General features: G+C 52.0%; 1 protein-coding gene across 1 annotated transcript in view; it reads left to right on the top strand.

Annotated features, from left to right (window-relative positions):
- Window positions 1-25,970, top strand: part of ADARB2 (adenosine deaminase RNA specific B2 (inactive)) — a 520,351-nt gene that overhangs the window by 463,216 nt on the left and 31,165 nt on the right. The window contains exons 5-7 of the mRNA XM_008002108.3: window positions 2,025-2,193; window positions 5,812-5,963; window positions 19,534-19,702. Of these exons, the coding sequence (XP_008000299.1) occupies window positions 2,025-2,193; window positions 5,812-5,963; window positions 19,534-19,702 (490 nt within the window). The remainder of the gene's footprint in view (window positions 1-2,024; window positions 2,194-5,811; window positions 5,964-19,533; window positions 19,703-25,970) is intronic.

Here is a 25,970-nt window from a genome sequence, read left to right as displayed (position 1 = left end):
CCAAAGAGTTGTCTGTTTCCACCAGAGACTGCATGTGCACCAGTCATGAACCCTGAAACTCGTTAGGAATCATTATCAATGTGTTCCCCGTTTCTCTAACTACCTGCCTTAATGAAGCTGGAACCTGTGGGGTGATTTCTGCTTCGTGATGTCACCCTCGTGAACCATTTCTCAACAGTCCACATGTCACTGACTGCCTCAGTGAGACGGTGGCTCCCACCCCTGGCAGAGTCAGTAGCAGCTGCTCACCCCGGCTCCCTGTAGCCTTAGATCCTGATCCCATCTGCTCTTCCACTTCCGGGACCCCTGCTGGGGGGCAGCCTCCGCCCCCAGGATGGCTGAGAGAGGAGGAGGCCTGGAGCTGGGACAGGGCAGCTGCTCACGAACTTTCCTGGGGGAGGAAACTCAGGGAGGCTGGTCGTCTCCTCTTTTGATTAAAGCGGCCTGGGGAAGTCCGGTCACTTCCTGAGCTCAGGAGCAGTCCAGTCCCACCAGGGAGGGGGCAGTGGGTAGACAGCAGGACCAGGACCATGGAGTTCTCTTCAGGCACAGAAACAGGGGCTGCTGGGAGAACTGGGATGAGCGGAGACAGCAGTGGACATGGGCAGGAGGCGGGGGCTGTGCTGGACCGCTTTGCCTGGAAGGAAGGACGCTGGACAGACAGACCCCAGCTGCAGAACCACGGGGGCAAGGATGCCGCTGGGCCTCCACGGGGCACTTCCGCAGTGCTCCGTCCCTCCGGGCTCCACGTTCTCCCTGGCTCTCACTGGCAGCTGCTGACTCCGCCCTTTCATCTCACAAAGAAAGATCCTGCGTTGGGGCCCAGAGAGGGCAGATGCCCTCAGGCTCGAGAACCAAGTGCTCAGGGGAGAAAACGTCACATCAGAGGAACACGTGTGTGAGAAGCGAGAAGTGCTCATGACCAGCCAGCACTGTTCGCCGTGGGGAAGTCGGTTTTATTTAAGATGGGAGGGAGGTCTCTGCTTCTGGCATGACATGAATTTGCACGTCACCTCTTCCCAGAAATGGTCTGGACATGTATTTACCAGGTGACTCCGTGGACGTGGCCGCAGTCGGCGGCTAACGCGGCTCTGTGCTGCCCTCACTTGGCCTGGGATCCGGGCCCAGCCAGTGGCTGTCACATCCCAAGGCTCCTCGGTGGCCACAATGTACCCGCCACCTCCAGCCGAAGGGACTGGATGATGGATTTGTTACTGGATCGGCAACACCGACCCGTCTAATGACATGGACTCCCTAGGGAGACCCTGCTTGGATCATTTGGTGGAAATTCTGACTCGTGTCCTCAAGGAATTCACCATCTAAGTGCAGAGAAAATACACATCCACACAGACCTGTTAGAGCAGAGCAAACAAACATTGGCTTGTGTCTTCCAGCTTCTTCTGAAACAAAGTGATGGATATTATACTTTAAGGACATTACGCTGGGGGTTGTTTTTCAGGTTTCTTTGTTTTGTTTGTTTTCAGTCCCTGAAGGGAGTATCATTTTTGTGGATGGGGTTCCTTTGACTATGGTTAAAATGACACATCCAGCCTCCTTTCTGTGTTAGTGTGACAGGTTCATCAGCTCCTGTCGTGCACTGATCCCGTTGGGGGACAGGGGAAAGCGCAAAGGTGGTCAGAGGTCGGGCAGGAAGCCCAGGCCGCAGCCAGCACTGCTCCCACTCACAGGGGACCTGGGATTCAGAGGTGGAGAAAACTGCCCTGGTAGTCAGTCTGACCTCAAAACTCTGCTCCTAAGGTGCCTCAGGAGCATTTCAGCAACCTTAAGGATAACAGAGGCACTTTGAGCGCCGTCTCAGGCTGCCATGGAGTAGGTGGGAATCCCTCAGGCGGGCGGTCGCCTGTGACGGCCTGGGGCACACAGAAGCCTTGCTTCCCAGCTCTCAAAACAGTGTTTCCAAGGTTTCCTAACCCAGGGAAACCGCTGTTGTGAGACCCTGAAAAGACTGAGGAGGGAGACGGGGGCCGTGGGCCACGCTGCCCTGACGCTGTCTGTGTCCCCAGGACTGGACGCTCGGCAAGCACAGGTCGTGGCCCTGTCGTCGGGGACCAAGTGCATCAGCGGCGAGCACCTCAGTGACCAGGGGCTGGTGGTGAATGACTGCCACGCGGAGGTGGTGGCCCGGCGGGCGTTCCTGCACTTCCTCTACACGCAACTGGAGCTGCACCTGAGGTGAGCGGCTGGGGACGGGCTCCAGGGCAGGTGAACACTGCGGCTGGGGGCTGCCAGGGAGCAGAGGGGGCCCCGTGCCTGGCTCACAACACGCTTCCCTCTATCCTGGCACAGGGTGAGCCAGGAAGCGTCCCTTATTATTCAGACTAGAGACATCCCTGGCACACCTATAGAGCCGCCATGCGGGCTGGGAAGATGCTAAAATTCCAGGCTTCCTCCTTACTCCATGTTTCCCCCCAGAAAACACCTTTGCAGCCCTCGTCCTCCTGGGCAAGGCCACCCTCTCCTGGCCTCGGTTCCCCACGCCCCCCACATTCCTGCACTGCCCCCTTTTCCACCGTTGCCCTCAGAGAACATGAGTGCAGTGCCAAAGGAGTGGTTTGGAGATGCGCTGTCTTCTTGCCTCCTGTGCCAAGTCCATGTGAGGAGGCCGCTGAGACCCTGAGAACTGTGCCCCAGTATTGGGTTCCCGGGGTTCTGTGGCCTGCTCTGGCCATTGGGCAGAGGTGGCTGTCATGCCGCAGCCTTCTGTCCCTGAGACACCTTAGACGGGAATGAAACCCACGTGGTTTGCAGCACGTGGCCTCTCCAACACACCTCCAGCCCGGGCCGTTCAGTCCCAAGGGTTCGCTGTCAGCTCCTTGCCCGAAACGCTTCCTCCTGTGTCTCCTATCTATTCTTTCACATCCCCTGAAGCCGTCTGCGTTCCTCAAATCCACGAGTAATGGGACCTCGGGAGGCTTTGGCGAGGGTCATCTCCATGCCCATTAGCTGTGCAAAAGCCACACACAAGCAGAAAGGCCCATGTGTAGCCAAGCAGATGCCACTGAAAACAACACCTTAACACACTCAGTTCATTCTTTTTTTTTGAGACGGAGTCTTGCTCTGTCGCCCAGGCTGGAGTGCGGTGGCACGATCTCGGCTCACTGCAACCTCTGCTTCCCAGGTTGAAGCAATTCTCCCACCTCAACCCCCTGAATAGCTGAGACTACAGGCATTCACCACCACGCCCAGTTAATTTTTGTATTTTTAGTAGAGACAGGGTTTCATCACGTTGGCCAGACTGCTCTCGAACTCCTGACCTCAAGCGATCCACCCGTCTCAGCCTCCCAAAGTGCTAGGATTACAGGCATGAACCACTGCGCTTGGCCCACACTCAGCTCATTCTTATCAGAGCCTCTGATCAGGGAGCCACAGACTGAACCCATCCCTCAGTTCCCTGAGGCCTGTGAGTGCGGCAGGAGTTGGATATGGGAGAACAGAGAAATCTCTCAGAATGTAGGGAAGGATTTCTCCTAAATGCCCACCTGCTCAACTGGGACTATCTCCAAGATCCCTCGCTCATGTTTGTGTCAGAGAAGGTAACTGGGCCAATATTTACCAGGAGCTGGTTACCTGCCTGGTGCTGTGCCACCAGCTGGGGGGTCCACAGGTGCACCTGATGCCTGCCCTGCATGGGGAACCAGCACAGGGGAGTGGGGTCCAGGGCAGCCACGTGGCTGATAGGCCCTGCCCCAGGGTCCAGGCTTGGGACACATTTGCCAAGGGTCCTGGGGGAGGTGGCTGGGGCAGTGGGGGGCGGTGGCTATGGGCTGAGTGCAGGCACAGAGGCAGGAAGGCTGCTGGATGCCGCAAGGGCTTCCTGTGGAGAAAATGTCTGTTCTGTTGCCTGTGTGATCTCAGGGCCCCGCAGAACACAATCCATCACCCATGGGGCAGAACGTGTGAAAACAGCAAGACCGGCAGAAAGTAGATGGCCAGCAAGTGGGGAACAAACACCGGGAAGCAGGGAATAAACACCGGGAGGCAGAGAATAAACACCGGGAAGCAGGGAATAAACACCGGGAGGCAGAGAATAAACACCGGGAAGCAGGGAATAAACACCGGGACGCAGGGGAATAAACACCGGGACACAGGGGAATAAACACCGGGACGCAGGGAATAAACACCGGGACACAGAAGAATAAACACCGGGACACAGGGGAATAAACACCGGGACACAGGGGAATAAACACCGGGACACAGAAGAATAAACACCGGGACACAGGGGAATAAACACCGGGACACAGGGAATAAACACCGGGAAGCAGGGAATAAACACCGGGAGGCAGAGAATAAACACCGGGAAGCAGGGAATAAACACCGGGAGGCAGAGAATAAACAGCGGGAAGCAGGGAATAAACACCGGGACGCAGAGAATAAACAGCGGGAAGCAGGGAATAAACACCGGGACGCAGGGGAATAAACACCGGGACACAGGGGAATAAACACCGGGACGCAGGGAATAAACACCGGGACACAGGGGAATAAACACCGGGACACAGAAGAATAAACACCGGGACACAGGGGAATAAACACCGGGAAGCAGGGAATAAACACCGGGACGCAGGGGGATAAACACCGGGGCGCAGGGGAATAAACACCGGGACACAGGGGAATAAACACCGGGAAGCAGGGAATAAACACCGGGAAGCAGGGAATAAACACCGGGACACAGGTGAATAAACACTGGGACACAGGGGAATAGACACCGGGAAGCAGGGAATAAACACCGGGAAGCAGGGAATAAACACCGGGACACAGGGGAATAAACACCGGGACACAGGGGAATAAACACCGGGACGCAGGGAATAAACACCGGGACGCAGGGGAATAAACACCGGGACACAGGGGAATAAACACCGGGACACAGGGGAATAAACACCGGGACACAGGGGAATAAACACCGGGACACAGGGGAATAAACACCGGGACACAGGGAATAACCACGGAAGAAGGAAATGCAGGCGCATTTGCTCAGTGCCCGCTCAGGTGGGGCGAGGTGAGGCTGCTCAGCTGGAGCTTCACAGCTGGTGGGGGTTTTGCAACAGGCCGAATCATTCACCATCAGAGAGAGGCTGGGACCTCTCCCGCCCCACCTGGGTCATGGCTGGATGCAGAAGGAAAGCTGTTTCCCCACGGCTCTCCACGTCCACCTGTGCTGGTGACGGAGCCCAGGCCTTCCTACAGCTCCTTTTCTCCTTTTAATCACACACAAGCTGCCCACTTAGGCTGCGTCAAACCTGCAGTCCGCTGTGAGGTACGGCCGTGAGCAGCACTGGCAAATCCACAGAGTCACAGCTGTGTAGACGGATAGATGTGGGTTAACAGCAACGGGGAAAAATGGCCTGGTAAAAGATCCTGGTGGGGCCAGGCGCGGTGGCTCACGCCTGTAATCCCAGCACTTTGGGAGCCTGAGGCCAGGAGTTCAAGACAAACCTGGCCAACGTGGTGAAACCCCGTATCTACTAAAAATACAAAAATTAACTAGGCGTGGTGGCGCACGCCTGTAATCCCAGCTACTCGGGAGGCTGAGTATCACTTAATACTCAAGGCAGAAGAATTGCTGGAACTCAGTGGGTGGAGGTTGCGGTGAGCTGAGATTGCGCCACTGCACTCCAGCCTGGGCGACAGAACAAGACTCCATCTCAAAAAAAAAAAAAAGAAAAGAAAAGAAAGGAAAAAGATAAAGAAAGACTTGGGGAACAACTCTACAAAACAGGACTCAAGCGTTCACCTGGTTGGAACATTTCTGGTTTGGTTTGTGATAAATGACCCCAAACCTCTTTGTGACCCTAGCAAGCGGCGCGAGGACTCGGAGCGATCGATATTTGTGCGGTTAAAAGAAGGCGGCTACCGGCTGCGGGAAAACATCCTCTTCCATCTCTACGTGAGCACCTCCCCCTGCGGAGACGCAAGACTCCACTCGCCCTACGAGATCACCGCAGACCGTAAGAGACAATGCTTTCACCTTCTGTGGGCCAGCAGCCCCCAGCTGCCTCTGTCTGGGACTCTGTCCTGGGCGGTGTGTGGGGCCCTCGGGTACTGGAAGAGGACTGCGTCTGCCATTAGTGGGATAATCATGCCTCCAAAATCTTAGTCTGAAATGCTCAGGTGATTGGCAGAAGAGTAGTCTGAGGCCTAAAATTAGCGACCTAATGGCCGTAGTTCTCTGTTTTGTTTTAATAACTCAGATAATCCCTGTGTCCTGGGTTGGGAAAATGGGATGAAGGGAAGGCCAGTGAGAGCTACGGAGGCTGGGAGCAAATTCCGACTGGCTCTGCTTGCCTTCGCTCACAGCGTTGGGGAGAAAAAAGCTCAGCTTTTGCAACCAAGCCAAGGATGAGTGATTCCCTGCAAAGGGGTCTCCCCAGGTGAACTATAAAGTTCCACTGCAAACCCGCCCTGTGAGCATTTATCGGTGGAGATAGGACAGAACACACCCACGCGGTCCCCGCCTCTCTGTCCTCTCCATCAGCCAAGGGCAGTGATGCTGTGAGTGCCAGGGTCGGAGGGCCAGGCATGGAGCAGGGTGGGGCTCTCCCTTGATGCCACCCTTGACAACAGCATCTCCATGATAAAAGAAAAGGTGCTGCAGGGAAACTCCGCTCTTTCATTTTAATGATTAAATCCTATTGCTTAGTGCTATCTGCACATGTCACACACATATATGTATATACCACATACACCACATGCATACCACATATACCACACATGTATACCACACACACACCACACACACCACACACACCACACAATACACACACCACATACACTACATGCATACCACACACACCACACAATACACACACACCACATACACTACATGCACACCACATACACCACACACACAAACCACATACACCACACACACCACATATACCATACATATATACCACATATACCACACATGTATACCACACACACACCACACACACCACACAATACACACACACCACATACACCACATGCATACCACATATACCACACATGTATACCACACACATACCACACACACCACACACACCACACAATACACACACCACATACACTACATGCATACCACACACACCACACAATACACACACACCACATACACTACATGCATACCACACACACCACACAATACACACACACCACATACACTACATGCATACCACATACACCACACACAAACCACATACACCACACACACCACATATACCATACATATATACCACATATACCACACACATACTACATGATACACACAATAGCACATTCACTACATGCATATCACATACACGACACACACATACCACATATACCACACATCCATACCACATATAGCACACACACCACACACATACCACATATACCACATGCATATCACATACACTATAAACCACATACACCACACACACACCACATATACCACACACACCACACACCACATACCACATACACTACACACATACCACGTATGCTACACATGCATACCACATACACTGCACATACACCACATATACCACACACATGCCACAAGCACCACAGGCATACCACACACACCACACACAGACCACATACACCACACACATCACATACACCATACACACATATCACATAAACCACACATGTATACCACATATACCACACACATATCACACACACCACACACATACTACACAATACACACATACCACATACACTACATGCATACCACACACACCACACACCATACCACATATACCACATGCATATCACATACACTACACACAAACCACATACAGCACACACACCACATATATCACACACATACCACACACCACATACATGCCACACACCACATACCACAAACACTACATACATATCATATACACTACATGCATATCACATACACTACATGCATACCACATATGCCACACATGCATACCACATACACTGCACACACACACCACATATACCACACACATGCCACAAGCACCACACGCATACTACACACACCACACACAGACCACATACACCACACACATCACATATACCACACATATCACATATACCACACACATCACATACACCACACACATCACATACACCACACACACATTCACATGCTCCCACATCCTTTCCAGAAGCAGTCCCAGGCAGATCTTTCAATGCAGGCAATGCACGTGGTGTGTGTGTGGTGTGTGTGTGGTGTGTGTGGTGTGTGGTGTGTGTGTGGTGTGTGTGGTGTGTGGTGTGTGTGGTGTGTGTGTGGTGTGTGTGTGGTGTGTGGTGTGTGTGTGGTGTGTGGTGTGTGTGTGGTGTGTGTGGTGTGTGTGTGGTGTGTGTGTGGTGTGTGTGTGGTGTGTGTGTGGTGTGTGGTGTGTGTGTGGTGTGTGGTGTGTGTGTGGTGTGTGGTGTGTGTGTGGTGTGTGTGTGGTGTGTGTGTGGTGTGTGGTGTGTGGTGTGGTGTGTGGTGTGTGTGTGGTGTGTGGTGTGTGGTGTGTGGTGTGTGGTGTGTGTGTGGTGTGTGGTGTGTGGTGTGGTGTGTGGTGTGTGGTGTGTGGTGTGTGTGTGTGGTGTGTGGTGTGTGGTGTGTGTGTGGTGTGTGGTGTGTGTGGTGTGTGTGGTGTGTGGTGTGTGGTGTGTGGTGTGGTGTGTGGGTGGTGTGTGTGTGGTGTGTGGTGTGTGGTGTGTGGTGTGTGTGTGGTGTGTGGTGTGTGTGGTGTGTGGTGTGTGTGGTGTGTGTGGTGTGTGTGTGTGTGTGTGGTGTGTGGTGTGTGTGTGGTGTGTGTGGTGTGTGTGGTGTGTGGTGTGTGGTGTGTGTGTGGTGTGTGGTGTGTGTGTGGTGTGTGTGGTGTGTGTGTGGTGTGTGGTGTGTGTGGTGTGTGTGGTGTGTGTGTGGTGTGTGGTGTGTGTGGTGTGTGTGGTGTGTGTGTGGTGTGTGTGGTGTGTGGTGTGTGTGTGGTGTGTGTGGTGTGTGTGTGGTGTGTGGTGTGTGGTGTGTGTGTGGTGTGTGTGTGGTGTGTGTGGTGTGTGTGTGGTGTGTGGTGTGTGTGTGGTGTGTGGTGTGTGGTGTGTGTGTGGTGTGTGGTGTGTGTGTGGTGTGTGTGGTGTGTGTGGTGTGTGGTGTGTGGTGTGTGTGTGGTGTGTGGTGTGTGTGTGGTGTGTGGTGTGGTGTGTGGTGTGTGGTGTGTGTGTGGTGTGTGGTGTGTGGTGTGTGTGTGGTGTGTGGTGTGTGGTGTGTGTGTGGTGTGTGGTGTGTGTGGTGTGTGGTGTGTGGTGTGGTGTGTGTGTGGTGTGTGTGTGGTGTGTGGTGTGTGGTGTGTGTGTGGTGTGTGGTGTGTGTGGTGTGTGTGGTGTGTGTGGTGTGTGGTGTGTGTGTGGTGTGTGGTGTGTGGTGTGTGTGTGGTGTGTGGTGTGTGTGTGGTGTGTGGTGTGTGGTGTGTGTGTGTGGTGTGTGGTGTGTGTGTGGTGTGTGTGGTGTGTGGTGTGTGTGTGGTGTGTGGTGTGGTGTGTGGTGTGTGGTGTGTGTGTGGTGTGTGGTGTGTGGTGTGTGTGTGGTGTGTGGTGTGTGGTGTGTGTGGTGTGTGGTGTGTGGTGTGTGTGTGGTGTGTGGTGTGTGGTGTGTGTGTGGTGTGTGGTGTGTGTGTGGTGTGTGGTGTGTGGTGTGTGTGTGTGGTGTGTGGTGTGTGTGTGGTGTGTGTGTGGTGTGTGGTGTGGTGTGTGGTGTGTGGTGTGTGTGTGGTGTGTGGTGTGTGTGTGGTGTGTGGTGTGTGGTGTGTGTGTGTGGTGTGTGGTGTGTGTGTGGTGTGTGTGTGGTGTGTGGTGTGGTGTGTGGTGTGTGGTGTGTGTGTGGTGTGTGGTGTGTGGTGTGTGTGTGGTGTGTGGTGTGTGTGGTGTGTGGTGTGTGGTGTGGTGTGTGTGTGGTGTGTGTGTGGTGTGTGGTGTGTGGTGTGTGGTGTGTGTGTGGTGTGTGGCGTGTGTGGTGTGTGTGGTGTGTGTGTGGTGTGTGTGGTGTGTGGTGTGTGTGTGGTGTGTGGTGTGTGGTGTGTGTGTGGTGTGTGGTGTGTGTGTGGTGTGTGTGTGATGTGTGTGGTGTGTGTGGTGTGTGGTGTGTGTGTGGTGTGTGTGTGGTGTGTGTGTGGTGTGTGTGTGGTGTGTGTGTGGTGTGTGGTGTGTGTGTGGTGTGTGTGTGGTGTGTGTGTGGTGTGTGGTGTGTGTGTGGTGTGTGGTGTGTGGTGTGTGTGTGGTGTGTGGTGTGTGTGTGGTGTGTGGTGTGTGGTGTGTGTGTGGTGTGTGGTGTGTGTGTGGTGTGTGGTGTGTGTGTGGTGTGTGTGTGGTGTGTGTGTGGTGTGTGTGGTGTGTGGTGTGTGGTGTGTGTGTGGTGTGTGGTGTGTGTGTGGTGTGTGTGATGTATGTGATATGTATATGATGAGGGGTCCAGTCCTGATAAGGGAGGAAACCTCTGGTAGACATACATGGACCGCACACCGCTATTAAGGCTTGGCTTTGGCCTGACTCTCCTCCGGTGGAAGGCTACATGGTGTTTTAATTACCAAGGTAAGGAAAATTAAGCATTTCATAGAGCCCTGCTGTGTTCCAGGCTTTGTCATGCAGCCTCCACCAAAGACAAGAAGGTGTGGGGACAATGGTGCCTTTAATCCCACATGAGCTTAGCCTGATTCTCCAGTCTTCAGATGGGATGCTGGCCCAGAAACAAACATTCCTCCTCCTCTCTGTGGATTTCCCTCCAGCCCCACTGCTCCCTCTGGGATGGCTGGACAGGGTTCTCTGTAAGTGGATCCTCTGGGATGGCTGGACAGGGTTCTCTGTAAGTGGATCCTCTGGGATGGCTGGACAGGGTTCTCTGTAAGTGGATCCTCTGGGATGGCTGGACGGGGTTCTCTGTAAGTGGATCCTCTGGGATGGCTGGGCGGGGTTCTCTGTAAGTGGATCCTCTGGGATGGCTGGATAGGGTTCTCTGTAAGTGGATTTAGGGTGGCATTTCCACACCCTTTGGAAATTAAATGGGAGAATCCCATCAAACTGGGAATGAAGAAAGGGAAGCCTATTCAACATCAGGGACTTTTAAAGGAACGTCCTGCAGGAGGAAGAGAGAGGCAGGGGCAGCCTGAGCACCTGAGAAGTGAACACAGCCACAGAGGGAAGGGGGCCCAGTGTGGCCCCATGAGATCACACAGGGCACCCCTGCTACCAGGCTGACTCAGGAACAGAGAGACAGGAAAACCACCAGGAGTGGCTTCATTTTCACTGGACATATTCAGCAAGCCAGAGCTACATGATACCAGCTCACCCGATAAAGCTGTGAAATCTGGTGCATTGCACAGCTACTGGGAATTCTGTGAAATCTGGCGCATTGGACAGCTACTGGAAATTATCTTTCCATTCTTCTTTAAAGGGTTGCCATCATAAAGACCCAGCTAGGAACCCTCAGACTCGAGAGGAAAAGTGCCGCCAAATGCTTGGGGTTGGCACTAATTTGTCCAGCCTCTTCCTTGGCTAATGTGCCCCTGGTGGGAGTTGGGAGAGGGCTAAGTGAGAACAGCAGGAGCCTTGTCCACGCCTGAGACCCCGTGGTCTCCCCAGGGGACAGTTCTAGTCCATTGGGCCTCCCACGTCTCTGTACATCGATCACCAACTGCAGCCTCTCCAGCCAGCCCTCACTTCCAACTGCAGTGTCTGTGGTTTAGAAAAACAAATACATTCTCCGAGGCGCCCTGGGGTTCACTTCCAGACACAGACGTCTTTTATTTCATGGTGCTTTTAAGAAGTGGCAGGTGCTGGTAGGAGAAAAAATAAAGCATTTTTCTCACATTTTTGCAGCAGATATGCCAGGCAAAATGGAGAAACTCCTTCCTGTGCTGTGCTCTCCATTGGGCTGGTACCGCTCCTCCGCTCTCCTATCTGGAGGGTGTGGAGAAGGTAGGCACTCGGCGAACTTTCCTGTAACAGGGATTTGTCTGCCAAAGTCACCAGTAAAGGCAGGAGAACCCAAGTTCCTGCCGTTGTCTGCTTGGAAGGAGCCTTCAGAGAGCTGGCTCTGCAACCTTCGAACCTCCCGAGGAAGGCAGAGACCTTCAGGAACGACTCCTGCCATTTCCCCTGCAGAGACGCTTTAAGCTCCTTTACAATAAGGGGCAGGGGTCTCCAGGTTGCTAACTCAGGCGGTGTGTTTCTTTGTTACCCTTTAAAGAGGGCTGGAGCATGGATAAGGGGAGCAAGTGGCCTGGATTTTGCTGTGACAGGCTCCTCCAGGGCTAGCCAAGGGCAGTGTCGATAGTGACAAGCCCCCAAAGGAAACGCTGGCGGCAGGAGCTGGACACCTCCAGTTTGCACTGTTCCCAGAGGTCTGCAGTTGGCACTGCCTCCCTCCTGTGGATTCACCCTGCAGAAACCCAGCTGCACTGCCCCTCCAGTTCAGAGGCCCACACTCCCAAAAGAAACCCAGGGAAGGAAAGAAGCCCTAAGGGCCATGATGTTATTCTCACAAATGCAGAGGCCGCAGAGTGCTGAGAGCTGAGTCCCCTCCACTGAGACCCTTGCTGGGGGCCAGAGGAGCCCATCTGAAACCGAAGGACGCTCTGGACTGAGGTCTCAGTCTTCTCAAGTGCTCTCTGCCTCTGGCGCCTTCTGGACCTGCCCTGTCTCCTCTCACCAGCACCGTGCTTGGTCCTGGTCTCTTTAGCTCATCCCTTCCTCAATCTCCCATTTGGCCTGCATCAAGCTATTGTGCATCTCCACAGGGGCCACGCCTGCTAACCTCTCTCTCAACTGTGCCAGACTTCTCCTCTTTCTCACACATATATACCCACACATACACACACACATACACACACACACACACACACACACACATACACACACACACATACACACACACACACATACACACACATACACACACACATACACACACATACACACACATACACACACACACACACACACATACACACACACATACACACACACACATACACACACATACACACACACATACATAAGCACATGTGCACACAAAAACACATACATAAGTACATGTGCACATGCACACACATAAGCACACGTGCACACAAACACACGTACGTAACCACATGTGTGCACACACAAACACATGTACTTAAGCACATCTGCACATGCACAAACACAGATACATAAGCACATGTGTGCACATACAAACACATAAGCACACGTGCACAAAACAAACACACATACACAAGCATATGTGCCCACACAAGCACACGACAGGTATCTGATGCATCGGATCTATCAATATAACCATGATGTGATTAAGTCAAAGAGAAGTTTGGTGCCCAAGATTGTTCCCCCTTCCTTTAAAAATGAAGGAACACAGAGTAGAGCATAAGAAAAAATTTCTGTAGATAGGTTTAAATAATCATTACAGTAAGTGTCATGTAACCAAAGGCCCAGGAGAGAAGCGAGTCTGACTTGGGGTTTCTAGGAGCACACTTCTGACTCTCCGGTGTCTGCTGAGCAGCTGCCTCCCAGCAGCAACCTGCTCCGACAGCTCAGCAGGACCAGAGTTCCCCGAGCCCCAACCACCGGAGGCCCAGGCTCAGGGGCTCCAAGTCCTGCACACAACACCAGGGCCCTGGAGTTACCAGCAAACCCCACTTTCCTGGGAGGCATGTGGCTTGAGAAATTCTAGATGTCCCCATGTTATTTTTCCCTCAAAAACATTTGTCTAGATAGATCGTAAATTCCCCATTCCCGGAGGCCTTAGACATGGTATCAGTGCCGGCTGGTCGCAGGTATTGTGGGAGCCGTGTCGCCTGCCAGCTTTGGAAGACATTCAAGTTTGTTGTTTCCAGCCCTGGCTTATCTTTCAGGGTTCTGGGCCAGTGTTTACCAGTGCAGCTCGCCCCATGCACTCTGGCTGAGTTTCTGATGCATTCGGGGCAGAGAGGCATCCAAGACTCTAGTTATCTGAGCACAGGTCGGGTTTTGAGCCACCGGGTTTGAACTCCTTAAATCACCTCCTCAGACTGGGAATATTTGTTTCCTTGCTGGCTTCGTAGAAAGGGCTTGGCGGCATGGACGGCCTGGTAGCCTGTCTGTCTGCAGAGGCCCGGCAGAGCTTATGGTCGGACTCCCTGCTCTGTGGTGTCACCGGCAGGAAGGAAAAGTGTTTGTGGTGTCGCATGTGATCGAGGGGAAAGGTGCTTTCGCGACAGAGGCCGCGGACTCAGTCTTCAATGTCATGCGACCCAGGGCTACTCCATTCATCTCAGGTGACTCAAAACTGCTACATCTGTGGCTTTCCTTGGACCTAGAAGGGCCAAGTCAGTTAAGGTGGGGACAAGTGCCTGAAAGACATTTATTCGCACAGCCAGGAGAACATGCTGTGTGTGTCTATGTTAGAGTCAGGGTTCTGATGACTGCTGTCAGTGCAGACTCACAGAGGGCAACGGGTCCCTTAGTAGCTCTGGGAGGCCTGGGATAGAAAGACCTGAAAGAGCACAGATGGAACAGAAGATGAGGATCTCAGTACTTCACTGTGGATGAGCAGCTCCTCTCCTCCCAACCCACCAATGACCTGCCTGCAAATTCTTCTTTCTTGGCATGGTTTTTAAATAACCTGGTAAACTCAGTTCTTACGGCCATTTTCCAAGAACTTAGCAGCTTAAATTCTCCAGTCTATGTCCAGAAAATGCCAAGAAAAATAGATTATGTCATATATTTACCTACAAGTTCATGCTAAGAGCCTAGTATGTTTGTTCTAAGCCAATTCCATTCAACGATTAGAAAGGTAGTTCAAGAGATTTAATCAAAATCCCATAGGAAGTCAGGGAATATAAAATACAGTTCCTTAAATTCCTGTCTTCAGATTTTCCTATTGAGTTACAGAAATGTGCAAAATATGATAATATCCGTGCATTGTAGGATAATGAATTTTAATGGCCTTACAATCCAGCATCATCACTATCATCATCAATCAAGTAAAGCAAAGTGTACTCACATGGCCACATGGTAACTACTGTGGATAGTATTATTATTACAATGAATACCCGGTTGCTTCACAGGTAGACTTTCTGGGATATGCCTTTTGAAGACAGTTTGAAAATCTAAAATTTATTTGGTGTTCAAAAATATTTTCTTCTTTTCTCAGGCCTGTGGTTTGTTTCATTTTTGGTGCTCTCTCTCCCCCTTGTGATTGTAGCAACCACGCATCACATTTTAGATAAATCTTTAGCTCCCCCGAGGACAAGCCTCCTCTTGTTTGTCTCCAATTCCTTTTGATTCTCCCCTAAAAATAAAATAGTCACTGGAACAATTTTCTAAAGCACATCCTCATTTAGAAATGAGGATCTAAAAACTATCCTTATTTACCTTGATATTGACCTCAAAAGATAAGCATTTTATCTAGGGTTTTATATAGGTTAATAAACACCATAATGAAGAGTCTGATGACTTGGACTGGCAGAATTGGACCAGAATGTTTGAATGTATTTGGGAGCATCTATGCAGACACAGCAGTCAGGAGTTTGAGGTTCTACGCTTTCACTGTCTCGGGCACACTCTAAATCCACTACAGATCATTTAGGGCCAGCTCCCTGCAATTGCCGGTTGGATTCGCATTTTGTTCAGCCTTAAGTGGCATCTTCAACTCCTTCCCACCTCTCACAATTAGCCAGGAAAGAGCCAGAGGAAATGGGCTCTGCAGGATCACCGACATTCAGGTCACCCTAGGGCTGCTCACTTATCAGGGAGCCTGTGGAGAAGGCAGCCCAAGACTGAACACCTCCAAAAATAAACACTCAGGAGCATCTCATGCACCTGGCTCTTCAGGCAAAATTAGTCTAACCTGAAAGCTTTGGGTTAACTGCTAGGAACTAGTTGTTCATTAAAGCCAGACCTCCCTGTTGTCACGGCATTAACAAGCTATCAAGTCTACTTCATGGAAAGTTAGTTGTGCAGTAGCAACTGGTAAGAATTTAGAAAAGTCTTACAATATAATAGGCAACTTTCAAGATCTCGAAAAAGACCACAATAGTTGAAACATTGGGAGAATATAAGAATACTATAATTAACAGAAATGGAGGGACAGCAACAACCACATTCCCTGAGAAAATATCCCCCAAATGGAAGAGTAAAGTCCCTAATATTGTGATAATGTTGTGGAAACTGTTAAGTGTGATGGCTCCTCCATGCTTTCAATGTTGCCTTCCACAGAAAGTTGATGTTCATAAAGAACCAAGTGTTTTGAGTCATACAAACTATTTTGTGTTCAATTTATCATCACCACCACCATCATCTCCATCATCATCACTACCATCACCATCACCATCATCACCACCACCATCACCATCATCACCATCATCACCACCACCATCACCATCACCACCATCACCACCACCATCACCACCATCACCACCATCACCACCATCACCACCATCACCACCACCATCATCACCACCACCATCACCATCACCACCATCACCATCACCATCATCACCATCACCACCATCACCACCATCACCACCATCACCACCATCATCACCATCATCACCACCACCATCATCTCCATCATCATCACTACCATCACCACCACCATCATCACCATCATCACCATCATCACCATCACCATCATCACAACCATCACCACCACCATCACCATCATCACCATCATCACCATCATCACCATCATCACCACCACCATCATCACCATCATCACCATCACCATCATCACCACCACCATCACCATCATCACCACCATCACCATCATCACCATCACCATCATCACCATCACCATCATCACCACCACCACCATCACCATCACCACCATCACCATCATCACCATCACCATCATCACCATCATCACCACAACCATCACCATCACCACCACCATCATCTCCATCATCATCACTACCATCACCATCACCATCATCATCACTACCATCACCATCACCATCATCACCACCACCATCACCATCACCATCACCACCACCATCATCACCATCACCCTCACCACCACCACCACCATCATCATCACCCTCATCGTCACCACCGTCATCACTATCACCCTCATTACCATCATCAACATCATCATCACCATCATCTTCACCCTCATCATCATCACCTTCATTATCACCATCTCCATCTCCACCACCACCATCACCATCATCACCACCACCATCATTACCATCACCATCATCATCACCATTGTCATCATTATCTTCACCATCATCACCATCACCATCATCACCATCATATCACCATCTCCACACCACCATCATCTTCACCATCACCATCACCTCCATTATCACCATCACCATCACCACCATCATTATCATCACCATCACCTTTAAAGCTGCAAAGAAGAGATTTGTGCTTTATCTGGGGAAGGACTGGGCATTTATTTGCTGTGCCTGCCCAGGCTCAATACCTCTCCTTGGCTCTTTTTTCCATGAATGACTCAAAGACGGGTCCAAATTTTATCTCATCAAGTATCTAGTTGGTTACAAAGTGAAAAGCCATCTGAAGCCTCTCAAAAGGTCTTTTCTCCAAAGAATGCAGTGATCTTTCTTCCCAATGCATGGCGTTAGGTACTATGAATGTATAGTGAAATAATGTCAACTCTTAGAGACAATTAGAAAAGACACTGGAAATTACTTGGGATCTGTAGGAGAAAGTTCCTATATAAACCCAAGCAGTAGTTACCATTCAGCACTGTATTAGTCCATTCTCACATTGCTCTAGAGAAACACCTGAGACTGGGTAATTTATAAAGAAAAGCGGTTTAATTGGCTCAAGGTTCCGCAGGCTGTACAGGAAGCATGGCTTCTGCCTGACTTCTGGGGAGGCCTCAGGAAGCTCACAATCATGGTGAAAGGTGACATGGCCAGAGTAGGAGCGAGAGAGAGCCGGAGGGGAGATGCCACACACTTTTAAATGACCAGATCTCATGAGAACCATTCACTGCCACGAGGACAGCACCAAGGGGACAGTACTAAACCGGGCATGAGAAATCCGCCCCATGATCCAATCGTCTCCCACCAAGTTCCGCCTCCGACACTGGGGATTACATGTCAATATGGATTTCGGTGGGGACACAGATCCCAGCCATATCAAGCACTGTCACTGGGGGAAAGTGAGGGGGAAATTCCATTTCCACAGCTTCTGAAACTTCAATAGGAACTTTCTAAAGAAAGTATTTAATATTCACTTATGTCATCATACGTATATAAATGATAGAATCAATATACTATTTTATATATAATTCAAATGCAAAGCAGTGGGCCATTTCCATATTACAATACAATCCAGATTTAACGTACAAAATTTTGGCTGGGCTCAGTGGCTCGGGCCTGTAAGCGCAGCACTTTGGGAGGCTGAGGCAGGCAGATCATGAGGTCAGGAGTTCGAGACCAGCCTGGCCAACATGGTGAAACCCCGTCTCTACTGAAAATACAAAAATTAGCCGGGCGCGGTGGTGCATGCCTGTAGTCCCAGCTACTCAGGAGGCTGAGGCAGGAGAATCTCTTGAACCTGGGAGGTGGAGGTTGCAGTGAGCCGAGGTTGCGCCACTGCACTCCAGCCTGGGTAACAAGAGTGAGACTCCATCTCAAACAAAACAAAACAAAAACATACAAAATTTTTTCAAAGAAAGAAAAATATAAATTTAAGCTTCCTCTTGCTCATGCTAGTTCTCCAAGTAATTATGGGGAATGTGGTATGGGGGGGCGGTGGGTGTCAAGGGGACCCTGGAAAGGAGAACACAGAACACCTGAGGGACCCACGAAGACCCACCAGAGGCTCTGTCACTTCTGGGCCTCATGGAACTCCTACCCATGGAGACCCTTGGTAATTAGGGGACACAGTGAGAGTGGAGGTGCCCAGGCGACCCCAGCACCTTCACAGGAGCCACCTCGCTGACTCCTCCCAGCCTGGGCAGCAAGCACTGTTATACCCCGTTGTTAGAGGAAGTCACTGGGTCACAGTGACTTTGAGACACGTTCCCAGGGTTACACAGCCAGCTTACCATGGAGCCAGGATTGACACCTGGACCAGGGCAAGAGCTGAGTCCCACTCACCGCCTACTTCTGCACAGCCCTCCAGCTAAGCATAAATAGTTACATTTTTAATGGCTGAAAAGTGAGAAAAATGATATTTCACGACACCTGAAAACGACACGTCCAACTGCGTGTGCAAGTCTGCGAAGGAAAATGAAGCACTGAGGACGCAGTGGCCCCTCGCTAGCCTGAGCACGGTCCAGGCCATGGCTGCGTTTATGCAGCAGAGGCAGGTGTTGGTGAAAAGAGAGTCTGGCTCATGAAGCCTGGGTTTTTACTCCCTGACCCTTGACTGGGAAGTTGGCCCAGCCCAGGCGGGATGGTGTGGCTCTGCAGCCCACCCACACACAGCGCTAACTTCTGACGCCCCTTCCTCGTGCCAAATGCCCGGCCATGGCGAGGGGCCCTTTGGCCTCTGTTGCAGTCCTTCCTCCTCTCCCACCTCCCAAACCACGGCGGCTTCCCTCTTCTCACCCCTCCCCGTCCTCTTCTCTCCTAGTGCACAGCAGCAAACACCTCGTCAGGAAGTTCCGCGGGCACCTGCGCACCAAGATCGAGTCCGGGGAAGGGACAGTCCCCGTGCGTGGCCCCAGCGCAGTGCAGACCTGGGACGGCGTCCTGCTGGGGGAGCAGCTGGTCACCATGTCCTGCACGGACAAGATTGCCAGGTGAGGCCCACGGCTTCCTCTTGTGGACGTTGGCTGCGGCCAGTGGGGAGGCCAAGCCCCAGGCTCCCTGCGTACCACTTCTGGTGAGGTCAGAGATGTTGGGCACATGAGGTCAGGGCCCTGTGCCTGAGTCGTGGAACTCCACAGCCATTTCGCGTGTTCAGTCCCACACCCTGAGGCCAAGACGCCCCGAGTCCCTGAGTGAGCAAGGCCCAGCCACCCCAGACTGCCGCTGCATGGGGCAAACACAACCTGGCCTGAGGCTGCCGGCCAGTCGGGGTGGCCATAGGCTAATGAGAAGCCAGGGCCTCCCCTGCCCACTGTGCTTTCCACCAAAACCTGACAAAATCATCCAGGGACAGCCACAGGCCTTGAGGTCAGCTGCTGGAACACCTCTCCCCCACCACCCCGAGACATTGTCTTCTTGGAAGGAGTTTTCAAAGGCTCCGTGTGGAGGTCTCGGGATGAGGTGCCTCAGCTGAGCTCTGTGCAGAGGAGCAGGAAGGTGCAGAATGGGCACCTGCCTCCCCCACAGCACCTCCAGTCGCTGCCACGCCCCGAGCTCCTCCCCGAACCTTGGTCTGACGCGTTGAGACCTCCCCCTACCTCGGCCTGATGCCTCGAGACCTCCTTGACCTTGGTCTGATGCCCTGAGACCTCCCCCACATTGGTCTGAGGCCCTGAGACCTCCCCAGCGTTGGCCTGATGCCCCGAGAGTGCCATCCCCTCTGCAGGACATTTCTGTAACTTTGGTTTGGAAAATAAGGGTCACAGGTGTGGGGATAGCATGAGTTTCCCTAAAGAGCCACGAACTCCCCGCAAGCCTGATTAAAAAAAAAAAAAAAAAAAAACTAATAACATAACAACGTGGTCACAGGAAGTCTGGGTTGAGTGACCCAGAACGCGCTTGGACACTCTGGTCGTCCTGTTCCTCTGTCATCTGCAGCTGGAGTGAAAACAGCGCACTTGACGCAAATGTGGTCTCCGGGCACCACCCCCACCTCCCAGCGAGGCTGTGGCCCTGAGGCCCTCTGTAAGGACGTTCTGTGGCGGAGCCAGGCAGGGGATGCAAAGGTTGGTCCCCAGGATGTGCAGGAAGGAGGCTGAGTGGGGAGGGGCAGGAAGCCCAAGGCCAGAGGAGGACCCGGCGCATCACCCCCGAGGCTTGCATGGAGGCTCTTGTGCCCACGGGGTCCTGGGCTCTCGACTGCCACAGCAGGACCTGGGGAGAGAAGGGAGAGGGTGGGCCCAGCCAGCCCCCATAAAATCCTCATCAAAACGCAGCCACAACGGGGTTCCCCAGCAGACAGACGCCCCATCGGGGTGGGCTGTGTCTCCAGTGCTTACCCGTCCTAACCCCAAGCGCTGGGCCCTGGCCCATCCACAAAACCCAAGGGGCTGGAGGTCAGGGGGGTGACATCAGGGGACACAGGGCCCAGGAAGGAAGGGGAGACCCCCGCCGCACCTGCCCCTGCCTCACCTGCCCCAGCCCCTGCAGTCCCCTACAGCTCTGCTCCCCAGGATCCACACAGACTGGCTTCTGGGGTCCAGGCAGATGAAACCCCAGTCCTGACAGCAGTGGTTCTGCCTTCTCATGGAAATGGTAGGAGAGCTGGGGAAAATGGTGCCCTTTCCTTCCCAGCTCTGGGCACTCCTGGCTGGGGAGCCACAGGGTCGGCCTAATGACAGCAGACCAAAGCCGGCCGTGGTTTCTGCATCAAAGGGAACAGCCCATTGTCGACAAATAGCTCATTTTTCAGAAGAAAATGTATTCTTCCTTTGTAATGTTTTCATCTATTCATGACGGAGAAAAAGCAGTAATTTTCACCTCAACTGAAATTCTCTTGGTGCCCTAAGATAGCATTGGGTTTCTAAATTTACTCTCTGGTGCCCCAGAAAAATGAAGTAAATTAGCATCTACAGAATTGAAACCTGGCTGTCCCTGGGATCTTCAACATCCATCGACGGTGGGCTAAACACAGGTGCAAACTCACGCGACTCTAGACGCAGGCACAAACCCACACAACGCCGGGAGGTCCGGTCACAGGTGCAGACCCACGTGATGCCAGCAGGTCCAGGCACAGGTGCAAACCCACGCGACGCTGGACACAGGTGCAAACCCACATGACTCTGGCAGGTCCAGGCACAGGTGCAAACCCACACAACGCTGGACACAGGTGCAAACCCACGCGACGCTGGACACAGGTGCAAACCCACGTGACGCCGGCAGGTCCAGGCACAGGTGCAAACCCACGCGATGCTGGACACGGGTGCAAACCCACGTGATGCCAGCAGGTTCAGGCACTCAGTGGCCACTCAAGGGGCAGGGTTTTCTCTCTGTAACAAAATCTTGAAAAACAAAGGTCCACACTGCTTCCCGGCCAGGGGTTTTCAGTGACTGGGAATTTGGGGCGATTCTAGACTCCTTCTGAAAAGAGAATAAAAGTTTGTGGAAATTGTCACGCCCATGGCTCTGGGTGGCTGGAGTGAGAACTCCTGAATTTGTCCAGGAATTAATCCTAAGCGCCTGCTGGGTTAGAATAGAGTTCTGTCCTCTCTCTCCATTCACAAGTGCTTCACTCCCGAGTCTGGTGACAGGACAGGGGTGCAGTGGACAGAGGGGTGCCCGGGTGTGGGGGCACAGGCAGAGCTTGAAATGCCCCCAACCGCTGGCCGAGGCCCCTCGAAGCCCAGCCCACCTTCTGGTTCTGTCACTGGTTGTCACCTGTCTAGACTTAGCTTCCCCTTGTCCCCATCATCTCTTCTCCCTCCTTCTCTTGCTCTCGGCCTCTCTCTGTCTCTGCCTCTGTCTCTATGTCTCTCCCCTATGTCTCTCTGTCTCTCGCTTTGTCTCTTCATCTCTGTCCTTGTCTGTCTGTCTCTGTCTCTCTCTGTGTGTGCCCGTCTCTGTCTCTCTGTCTCTGTCTCTCTCTGTGTGCCCATCTCTGTCTCTCTCTATCTTTGTCTTTTTATCTCTGTCCTTGTCTCTCTGTTTCTGTCACTCTTTCTCTCTCTCTGTCTGTGTCTCTCCCTCTCTGTCTCATCCCCTGCCCTGGCTGTGCGTATCCCATCTCTTCATCTCTGCTCCACTCGCCCCCCTCACTGATGAGCTCTCTGAGCTGCTCCTTCTGCCTCCCTCCCTCTTCCCCAACACCTTTCCCTTCTCAGGTCCTGCCGCCACGCTGTTCCCTGCACAGAGCCTGCAGGGGTTCGGTTCCAGGTACTGTCTGCTTCTGCATCTGAGTTCTGACCTCCAAGGGCTCACCAGTGCTGCTCGGCTGCAGGGTACCTGCCATGGTGGGGTGCACTCAGTGGCCCTCGGTGGTCCTCGGGAGCCCTCGGTCAACAGCCCTTTTTGGTGAGCAGGAGGGGTAGGAGGGGAAACAGTGGTCCCGACGATGACAGAAGTGGTGCCACCACTCGGAGCCTCTGCTCTGGGCCAGGCACAAACAGTGGCCTGGGGACACAGCCTTTGGCAAGAAGGTACTTGTGTATCTGCCAAAATCAGACCTAAGCGTAGACCAGGATGTCCGTGCTAAGGCAGGAGCTGTTTCAGAATTGCGCCGCACTTGCCGTTTCTGAGTGGAAGCATATGTTACGCTAATGATTCCAGACCATAAGCATCTGGGCCGTGCATTATTTGTACAGAGAGACCATCTGATAACGTATGTGTTCATCTGCTTTCTATCCTGTACAAAAACAAAAATTAAACCTAGGGCTTAAATAACATTCAACATAAAGGATCCTTCATGCACAAATACGGATGAAATATTCTAAGTCAGGGAGTTCATGACAGCCAGGGCTCTGTGGAGAGTGGAGTCTGAGGACACGGAGGTGGAAGTCGCCGTCTGTGAAGTGGCAGGAGGACACACGTGGCCGTGGAAACAACCTCACACGAGGCACCGTGCCCGGCGCTGGGTGCACAGGAGCCAGCCTCGTCCTGAGGGCCATGATGAGATGTGCAGGCAGTTTTGAAAGTTGGTTGTCAAATAAGTCATTATTAAAAACTAAATTACATACACTTAGAACTAAATAAGTTATAGTAAAACAAAGGTAATAAGTACTCAAAACTCACCACTCCAAATTATTTTACTGTTATTTGTGGTCTTGAAATTATCTACACCTCTTGTATCTGTTTGGTAGAAATACCACAAAATCATGCTGTTTTCCAAACCCCTTCATCGCTGCCCAAACCTGCTCAGTGACCTCACGCTGGGGCCTTGAAATCGGCCACAGTGATGGTGCTTACACCATGGAAATTGGAAAGCTACACACACATGCTGGTTTCTTTCTTTCGAGAGTTGATTGTTAGCAGCATACTACGGTCTCATCCAGAAATAACATATTTGAGGCTGCTAGGAGTCCACTGTCTGAACCCGGGAGGCCCTCACCCTCCTTAGAATCAACCCTTCCCACCAAACTCTAAGCTTCTGGCAGGCAGGGACCTTGTCTCATCCCACGTCATGCATTCAGTGTCTGGCACGGTGGGTGCGGGTACATAGCAGGCATACATAGATCGAGAGATGACAGACAGATAGATGGATAGAGATGACAGACAGATGATACATAGATTATAGATTAGATGATAGACAACTAACAGATGATAGATGATAGGTAGATAGATGATAGATGATAGAGAGAAGATAGATTACAGATTAGATGATTGATTGATGATAGAAGATAGATGATAGAGAGATGGGAGGGAGGGAGGGAGGGAGAAGGGAGCAATGGGAGGCTGAGCCACAGAGGAGGGGACAAGGGCTTTGAACCCCTCACAGCGCCATTGGTAACACCTTGGTGGGCTGGCAGGGAGAGTGCCTGGAGCCTCCCTGGCACAGGCTGGCGAGTGCAGCCTCCATGTTGCCCTGGTGCTGGCTGCAGCAGTCTTCAAGCGCCGGCTGACTTGGCTATGACGGCTCCACTGAGACCCACCCGAGGCGGCGGCTACACCACGGGGAGGCCCCAGCGCAGGAAGGGGCTGCTTCCAACCGTGCCAGCCTGTCCGTCCACCTGAGGCCTGCCAGGCTTCCTTACACCCCCGCGAGGCACAAAGTGCTCTACGCAGTCAGCGTCCAGAAACCGCTCACTGCACTCGTGAATGAAGGAAACCTGCTCTTTCGTCCGAATGGCCACGATGTGAAATAGGAATCGCTGTGGCATGATTGACGCCGCCCTGGGACCTGGAAGTTGAAAGGACTGCAGGCTTCTGATGTGCCAGGCAGACGACTGTACGGCGGTGAAGCACGCATCTTCTGCTCAGTCACTGACTTCGGCCAGGGCTCCAAAGGTATGTGTGCTGCTCATACATCTTAGGGATGTGCTGAAACCAGTGAAACCTACGGATTTTCTCTCCTCAAGAGCACGAGTCTCATGCCACACGAGGCCAGGAACCCGTGGTCATAGTTGCTTCATCATTTAGAAATTTCTCTGGGAATAGATGCAGTTCTGTTTGGGCAGCCATGAGATAAATGTCTGGCTGGCTTTTGATCTCCGACTTTGTGCAACTTTCATGTATTAAAATGAGAATAAATGGATAGAATTGTATATATCATTAAGGTACAGAAAGTGCGTCTGCCAGACAAATTGGTCATTCTCTTTGCAATTTCCCTTTGATATCAATGAAAAATGATCTTTTGTATCAAAATATCTAAACAAACAACACAACTACATTACTTCCCACCTGCAGATCAAAAGGCATGCACAGGCATCACCTGTCAGATCAATAATACCCATAATAATATTCCTGGGTGGCAGCAGATCTTCTTCGGGGTACGGAATTCCATGAATAATAATAGATTTCACTTCACGATGTCCGCAGTAAGATCGGTTTACAGCAAAATATGAAAGTGTGTGATAGAAACCTTGAAATTTTTACAGTGGCTTAAAATGAGCCACAAAACGTTGTGGAGAAAACTTTTTTCACATTTCCTTACACATCATCTGATGTCCCCTCCGTCCTCTGTGTGGGCTTCTGGCCTCCTGCGGCCACAGTCGTTCAGTGCACCAGGGTACGGGAGAGCACTCGAGCTGGGGAAGGGTATGGATGTGGGTGTGGGTGACAGCGTGGTGTGGGTGTAGGTGATGGTGTGGGTGAGGCTGTAGGTGTGGGTGTGGGTGACAGTGTGGGTGTGGGCATGGGTGTGGGTGATGGTGTGGGTGTGGATGTGGGTGTGGGCCAGGCTGTAGGTGTGGGCGTGGGTGATGGTGTGGATGTGGGTGATGGTGTGGGTGTGGGTGATGGTGTGGGTGTGGATGTGGGTGTGGACCA

Source organism: Chlorocebus sabaeus, chromosome 9 (genome assembly GCF_047675955.1).
Source record: "Chlorocebus sabaeus isolate Y175 chromosome 9, mChlSab1.0.hap1, whole genome shotgun sequence".
Taxonomy (NCBI): domain Eukaryota; kingdom Metazoa; phylum Chordata; class Mammalia; order Primates; family Cercopithecidae; genus Chlorocebus; species Chlorocebus sabaeus.
The sequence above is the reverse complement of the archived record's forward strand: the minus strand, read 5'-3'. Positions and strand labels throughout refer to the sequence as shown.